The 8105-nt window shown below is 36.7% G+C and overlaps 1 protein-coding gene across 2 annotated transcripts in view; it reads left to right on the forward strand.

Moving 5' to 3' along the window:
- Positions 1-7951, forward strand: part of LOC109078101 (protein Smaug homolog 1-like) — a 39269-nt gene extending 31318 nt beyond the window's left edge. Inside the window, exons 11-14 of one of the 2 annotated variants that reach the window (XM_042773712.1) lie at positions 2203-2401; positions 3274-3400; positions 5646-5729; positions 7918-7951. In XM_042773712.1, the coding sequence (XP_042629646.1) occupies positions 2203-2401; positions 3274-3400; positions 5646-5729; positions 7918-7946 (439 nt within the window). In that variant the 3' untranslated portion in view covers positions 7947-7951. The remainder of the gene's footprint in view (positions 1-2202; positions 2402-3273; positions 3401-5645; positions 5730-7917) is intronic. The other variant, XM_042773713.1, reaches the window with a different exon arrangement.
- The last annotated feature ends 154 nt before the right edge of the window (positions 7952-8105 follow it).

Genomic DNA, 8105 nt, shown 5'->3' on the forward strand with positions numbered 1-8105 from the left:
AAAACGGTGCTTTTACATCTATCAAAGAATTTTAGCTTTGAAAATCCATTGCATGTATTCATGTTTAAATGCCTTCCTGAGACACTATGGAGGACTTCTGAAACATGAAGTAGAAATTATGTTTATTAATTTTTATTAAATTAAAACTACTTGAAGTTTCAACCTGATATCAAACATTTCTTGTAAATACTAATATTCTTCAAATTATTATATGACACATTCTGGAATACTTGATTCAATACTTGGTCAATAACGGTATTTTATGTGAAAACCACAAAACTATCACTCTGTTATGTTTTCACATTTAAAAAAAATGATTTCAGCAATTTAATTTGATAAGTAGCTGTGTATTAAGTGGGATCATGTACAGTCAGATAATCGTTATTGCTTTTGTAATAATGGCCATTGAGTGTGCATTATCCTTCACACATTAATGATTGAGTAAATTTCAGTAGAAGATATTCACCATGACAGCTGTTATCTGATTAACAGAGCGGTGTTTCCCGACAAAAACAGGTCTGTTGCTCAATTTTACAGAATTACATCATACAGTGGACCGAGGACAGGCATTAGCCAAGAACAGTCCTTTTGAAGTTTACTCGGTCAGATACGTTGATTAATTTAGGGCAGAATTATTGCCATCTGTGTTTTTATTTATTGGACAAAGACTTTAATGATGATCGGATACCACAGACCACACAGATGTGTTTAGGACCATGAGTCACGGTTTTCCATCAGTCCCTACTGGACTGCATCATGGTCTGAAAATAGAGCATATGATACTCAACAAGAATCCCCTATTTTATGCCACAGTATGAGGAATTACGGACTACTACATCAGTGGTTCTCAAACTTTGTAATGTTAAAGTCCCCCATTGTCAAAGTCAATACTAAAAGGCCCTCCTACATAGAATCTAATTTTTCCTCTTGTACTTTTGCCAAAATGATACAGAAAACATGAGTTTGTTTTCAGTTTTTTAATAGAAACTAGGTCTGTCAAGTCTTTTGAGTAACTTAACGACACAAAATTTGTAAAGAAGACATAATATCAATAAATGTCTTTGAAAGAAATATACTAATATATATATATATATATACAGTACAGGTCAAAAGTTTGGAAACATTACTATTTTTAATGTTTTTGAAAGAAGTCTCTTCTGCTCATCAAGCCTGCATTTATTTGATCAAAAATACAGAAAAAACAGTAATATTGTGAAATATTATTAAAACTTAAAATAATAGTTTTCTATTTGAATATACTTAAAAAAAATAATTTATTCCTGTGATGCAAAGCTGAATTTTCAGCATCATTACTCCAGCCTTCAGTGTCACATGTAACATCCAGTCTATCACATGATCATTTAGAAATCATTCTAATATTCTGATTTATTATGAGTGTTAGAGACAGTTCTGCTGTCTAATATATTTGATGAATAAAAGGTTAAAAAGAACTGCATTTATTCAAAAAAAAAAAAAATTCTAATATATATTCTAATAATATATTTTCTTTACTATCACTTTTTATCAGTTTAACAACATCCTTGCTGAATAAAAGTATTGATTTTATTAAAAAAAAAACAAAAATAAAAAAAAAATTACTGACCCCAAATTACTGACCAGTAGTGTATATTGTTATTACAAAACATTTATATTTTAAAAACATAGCTTCTTTTTTTTTTTTTTTTCTATTTACTTTTTATTCATCAAAGTATCCTAAAAAAGTATCACATGTTCTGAAAAAATATTAAGCAGCAGAACTGTTTCCAACTTTGATAATGAATCATCATATTACAATGATTTCTAAAGGATCATGTGATAATGATCCTAAAAATTCAGCTTTGCATCACAGAAATAAATGATAATTTAAAGTATAATAAATTTAAAAACAATTATTTTAAATTGTTATAATATATCACAATACTACATTTTTTTTTCTGTATTTTTGATCAAATATATATATATATATATATATATATATATATATATATATATATATATATATATATATATATATACTGTATATACATTTGTGTTATTAATATTAATTCTGCATATATATTATACTGTATTATATATTTCAATATATAAATTATATATAAATAATAATACATTTGTTGAATAATTTTAAAACTTTTGTAATTACTTTCTCTTTCTGTAATATTATCTGAGTGGTATTTTAGGACACTGTCTGTTTCATTTCAGCAGTCGTTATGGTCAGTCTAACTCCCTCCCAACCACGGGCTGCGTAGGCAGCAGCGTTCCCACCCGGAGGAACCTGCGGCAGTATCAGATGCGGAGCTTGCCTGGTGTAAGACCCATCCTTTTGGGTACCACCGGCCTGTTTGGACCAACCCCCCGAAGCAGCAGCAGCACTCCTACCGGCCTGAAGCAGGGAAGACAGGTTTGTCATTTCACAAACAATGCCGAACCCAAAGCTTAAATGACTCTATTACCACTTCAGACTGAAGGGAGCTCTAGTTTTTGAAGTGGATGGAGCTGGAGGCAATTTCCAACATTCCAGAAATCCTACATCACTGTTGAATGGAACAACTGAGGATCGGGTTTTGGAATCGTAGTGATAACCTGGCATTCTTGCGTGTCTGCTCTAACATTTTTCTAGGCACGCTTACAATGGGAGGAAGTTCCAACTGCCTTTCTGGTTCAGAGTCTGTGGACGGCGGGGTTAGGTGCGCGAAACAGCCGATGAGTCATGTGTGGGGAGAAGTGTGCCTGGAGGGAGAAGAGAGAGAGGGGAGGGAAGAAAAGAAGAGGAGAGAAAGAAAGAGAGAGTGAGAAAGAGAGGGAGCTAGTCAAAGGCAGTGAGAACAGTGCACAGGCATTTCCTGTTTTTCCCTGCTCCTCTGTACGGGAGGGCCAGGAAAGGGGGATAGGGAGTCAAATAAAGGGAGTGAGAGAGTGAATGAAAGTCAGATACGCAGGTCAGAAGAACTTATTGACATCAAATCACTACATGAATGGATGCATCTTACAAAATGATCAGTTACGTGTCCGGGTGATGTAAAATCTCACCCTAAATCACACTGAATGAATCAGAAAGGATATGTTTTCATTTTATCTAGTCAAGTAGTTGTTTTATGTTTAGAACAAGAAAAGGCTTCATAATAATGTGAAACTGTTTTTCATGTATTATCCATTAGTTTAATGAACCCACTTATTTACCAAGTCTTATTATGTCAGTCCTAGTATTCACATGAGCAGAGCTTATAGTATGATGTGATTGTAATTTGGCTGGCATGTGTGTTTTTGTGGTAGGGTTTGTGGTTTGCCAATCCAGGGGGCAGTAACAGCATGCCCAGCCGTACCCACAGCTCAGTTCAGAGGACCCGGTCGCTACCCGTCCACACCAACCCACACACCATGGCCATGTTCCAGCAAACAGGTAAGAGACAAGAAATCAAACACACTGTAGCTTACAGTCTGGTCAGGCAAACTTAAATTACCATAATTTCTGACACAAAACCCCCAGATGGCTTAAAGCCAACTGTTCGAAAAAAGTTGCCCTTCAGTTAAGGAGCTCAGAGGTAAAAATGCATTTAATTAAATGCCATCTGATCTTGATAAACTTTGTCTCTTTTGTGTGTGTGTGTGTGTGTGTGTGTGTGTGTTTTAATGAAAATCAGTAATCAACTTGTGTGCAGTACATTTTGCTGCATTAAAAATAATCACACAGTGTATTTGCAAGTTATAACACACTTCCTGTTTCTGTTTTTTCAACATAAATTCATCGCTTAACCATGGCCAAACCTTTCAAGATATCAAAAATCGCAATTGCAATTTAGCATTCTTAATGTCTTGAGCGATCAGACTAAAAACCTAGGAAGAGTATTAAAAAGTTCAGCATATGTGCTTTTTTAAACAATCCAAAATAGCCGACTTCCTGTTGGGTGGAGCCAATGACATGCAGTGTGAAAGTTGTCCGGCTCAGTGAGATCTATATGTGTACTGAGTTTCATATGTATACTTGTAAATACAGGTGCATCTCAATAAATTAGAATGTCATGGAAAAGTTCATTTATTTCAGTAATTCAACTCAAATTGTTGAGGTGGGTTTTTGTTCTTGTAAATACAGGTGCATCTCAATGAGTTTTCCAAAATCATTCACAATTAAAAGTAAACAAACCAAAGACTTAAACTACTTCAGTCTGTGTGCACTGAATTTAGAAAAATCGGTTTCACGAGTTTCACAAGGAATTTGAGTTGAATCACGGAAATAAATGAACTTTTCCATGTTACATTCTAACCTGGGCTTTGAAGAACTGCACCCTGTAGTCCTTCAGCATGAGAAGCTCATATGTCCTGCAAGGTTTCAATGTCCTCTGCTGGTGTTTTCCAGAGGCCGTAGAGCACTTCCCCCGCGTCATTTTCCCAGGATTTGGGTCCCAGGCTCATGGTTTTGGTGTTTGGCATCCTAATGACTGCAGAATCCAACATGTGTACCAATTTTCAGGAGTTTTTGAGCATGTCAAGACCTCCAAAATGGGTTTTTGATGATTTCAGGATCTAACATGTGTACCAATTTTCAGGAGTTTTTGAGCATGTCAAGATTTGATAGACAAAATTTTTGGCCTTAGATATCATTGAATTTATTTAATACACGAGTTTAAGTGTGCGGACAGCATTTCCTGAATTTTGTGCATTATAGATTTAGATTTAAAATTGCATTCAACATGCTGATACCCTGATCATAAATATATTTCTGGGGTAAAACAAAACACTACAGAAACATAGAATGGCTTATGTCAAGTTAAAAAAAGAAAACATTAAATATTTGTTAGTGATCAGTGTGTTTTATTTTTGTTATTTTTCTGGCTTCTTTGTGCTGTGTGCTCCACTGACACATATTCAGAGCAGACAGATGTTCCTCTCAGTCTGTGGCTCCACTCTGACCTGAAGCTGAAACTCACTTCCTTCAGTTTGCTCTGTTCTCATGGATTTACAGAAATACTTGTACTCTTTCGGAGAAGAAAGAGGGGCTGTGCACAAGAGTGTGTACAGTGTTTTTGTGTAATAGGCTGCATGCTACAATGACTGTCTTTGTGCAGCATGCCTGCCACTTTTTCTGTCAGACTCATTCCTCCTGGTTTTCTCATTGTCGCCCATCAAAATGTGTTCACATTAACGCCTTGATTAATTCAAAGGCATCAAAGGAAAACTGTGAGAGAGACTTGATGGGACTTACAGGATTTGCTGCTTAAAAATAGCAGGTCGTCTGTTCCATCCATCCAGTGGTTGCCTAACTCAGCTCTTCCTTCCCACAAGGGATTTTCAAAGGCCCGTTTGCTGTTGACTCAGCTAAAGGCGAGCACAGTAAGGGCCAGCCCAACCCGAGCAGCGCTGCTGGAGCCCTGAGCAGTCAGAGTCTGGCCCTCCGAGACTGAAGCGACTCTTTAGAACAGAGCTCACACTGTAGGCCAGTGTACTACTGAGGGAACTATGAACACAATCAGGTCACAGTCAGTTCAGTGCAATTTGCAAGCATAATGGCAGTTTGAAAATCGAGGTCGCAATTTGGAACTATTGATCAATTGCAGTATGATGTGAATTGTGTTCATCATTTGAATTGTTATGTGTTGTGTATTGTCATAACTTGTTAAAGCTGACTCAGTTTGTTTGTCATTTTGCAGATTTACAGGTGCCTGTGACTGAGCCTGACATCAATAACCGTTTGGAGTCTCTGTGTCTCAGCATGACTGAACACGCTCTGGGAGGTACGTGTCCACTTCTTGCTCAGTTTATAAATACTGCACTTAAAGGAACAGTTCACCCAAAAATGAAATTGACACCAACTTAAGTTTTTTTGTATGTTTTTTTTTTTTTTTTTTTTAAGGAAATTAATACTTTTATTCAGAAAGGATGCATTAAATTGATCAAAAGTGACAGTAAAGATATTTGTCACTTTCTATTTTAAGTGTTTTGAACTTTCTATTCATCAAAGAATCCTAGAAATAATGTATCATCACATTTTCCACAAATATATTAAGCAGCACAACTGTTTTAAACATGTTTCTTGAGCAGCAAATCAACATATTAGAATGATTTCTGAGGATCATGTGACACTGAAGACTGGAGTAATGATACTGAAAATTCAGCTTTGCATCACAGGAATAAAGCACATTTTAATGTTTATTACAATAACAACAGTTGTTTTAAACTGTAATATTTCACAGTATTACTGTTTTATTTGTCAAATTAATGCAGCCTTGGCAAGCATAAGAAACTTCTTTCAAAAAATCTTAAAAACCTTTTTTTCACTATGTTATGCGAAGACATTAACATGTCGATCTCTGAAAACAGAAACTGAGCAGTCTGTCACTATGTTTTCAGAAGAAATTTACATTTTGATGTCTGAATACTCAAAACTGAGCTGATGAATGAGGATGTTTCGAGTATTGTATAATGTTTGTTTAACAATCTGTGCAACAAAATCTTCTGATTTTATCCCCAATCCATGAAAATGGAATTTGAGGAAATGGTTTGGAACTATGCTGACTATGGCAGGATCATGAAACCTCACGGGACAGTTTCTGTTAGGAGCATCCCATCTGACACTCATTCAAAAGGTCAAAAAGCCTTTTGAAGTCCTTTGTTTTCCTTTGAAAATGTTAGAAATATGACGCATCAGCCACAACAATCTTCAGAAGAGAAAATATTGTGACTATGATTTTCAGACAGGAAGGAGCATTGCTGTGTATCCACACGTCACTGGATCAATGCAGTGAGCATTCCCATGTGAAGTGGAGGTGCATAAAGAGTGTTTTTTCTCTCAGGGCTGACACACAGAGGCTTTCAGTGCAGTGGGCTCGGCGCTGGACAAGCACAGCTTTGTGTTGGGGGAGTGCAGGCAGACAGACAGGAGAGAGGCAGGCAGACAGGTTGAATCAGGGAGACGGGCAGAAGCAGTGGGCAGCTCTGCGGTGAGCTCAGGAATGCCCTGCTCGCTCCACAGCTGCCAACAGAGCCCGTAGTGTTCTTGTGGCAGTGTACCCCTAGATCCCCCCCCCCAGGACCTCCACCTCCTCTGGTCAGCAGCCTTGCCTGGGAGTTTTGTGTGCCCTCATTACGCAGAATGAGACTGCTTGCTCTTTGAAACTGTATGGTCGGGAAGTCCAACTCATTTTAGATGAACCAGAAGCAAAAAATAAAAAAAATGATTCACTGGGTTGGTTCAGTCACTCAAAGGCTTCCCAGAAGTCCTGTGCGATATTTTCTAGGAAGTTGTACAAGTTACACTACCATTCAAAAGTTTAGGGTCAGAAAGTGTTGGTTTGTTTGTTTTTGTTTTTTGAAAGAAATTAATACTTTTATTCAAGGACACATTAAGTGCAAATTTTTTTCTAGTAAGTTCTGTAAGTTACATTACTGTTAAAAAGATTAGGATAAGGAAATTTTACAAACCCGTTCAAAGGTTTCGGCTCAGTATTTTTTTTTTTTTAAGAAATGAATGCTTTTGTTCAGCAAGGGTGCATTAAATGGATCAAAGTGATATAACTGTTTCAACACTGATAATAATAATAATAAATGCTTATTAAGCACCAAATCAGAATATTAGAATGCTTTCTGAAGGGTAATGTGACATTGAGGACTGGAGTAGTGATGCTGAAAATTCAGCGTTTAGCCTATTTATTTATATTTTAAAATATATTCAAGTAGAATAAATAGTAATAATATTTCACAATATTACTGTTTTGACTGTTTTTGATCAAATAAATCCAGCCTTGGTCAGCATAAGAGACTTTAAAAAAACATTCAAAACCTTACCGACCCAAACTTTTGACAGTGGTGTATATGTGAGTGAATAAAAGATGACAAAATGTTAATTTTTGGGTGAAATGTTCCCCAAGTGTTTCAGAGTTGCACTTGATTGTCATGATGTCACGATGTCACTTGTTTCCATAGATGGCGTTGATCGAACTTCAACCATCTGAGAGAAGAATAGGGGGCGCACAGGGCGACGCATGCCTGGCAGCAGGGGGAAAGGTCAACACGAGGTCACGAGCTCCTCTGCCTATAAACTCCCCCCACCACCTGCTCACCTACCAACGCCAAATAGCCAATAAGAGAAGTGGGGTGTGGTCTACACAGTG

This window comes from Cyprinus carpio, chromosome A17 (assembly GCF_018340385.1).
Source record: "Cyprinus carpio isolate SPL01 chromosome A17, ASM1834038v1, whole genome shotgun sequence".
Lineage (NCBI taxonomy): Eukaryota > Metazoa > Chordata > Actinopteri > Cypriniformes > Cyprinidae > Cyprinus > Cyprinus carpio.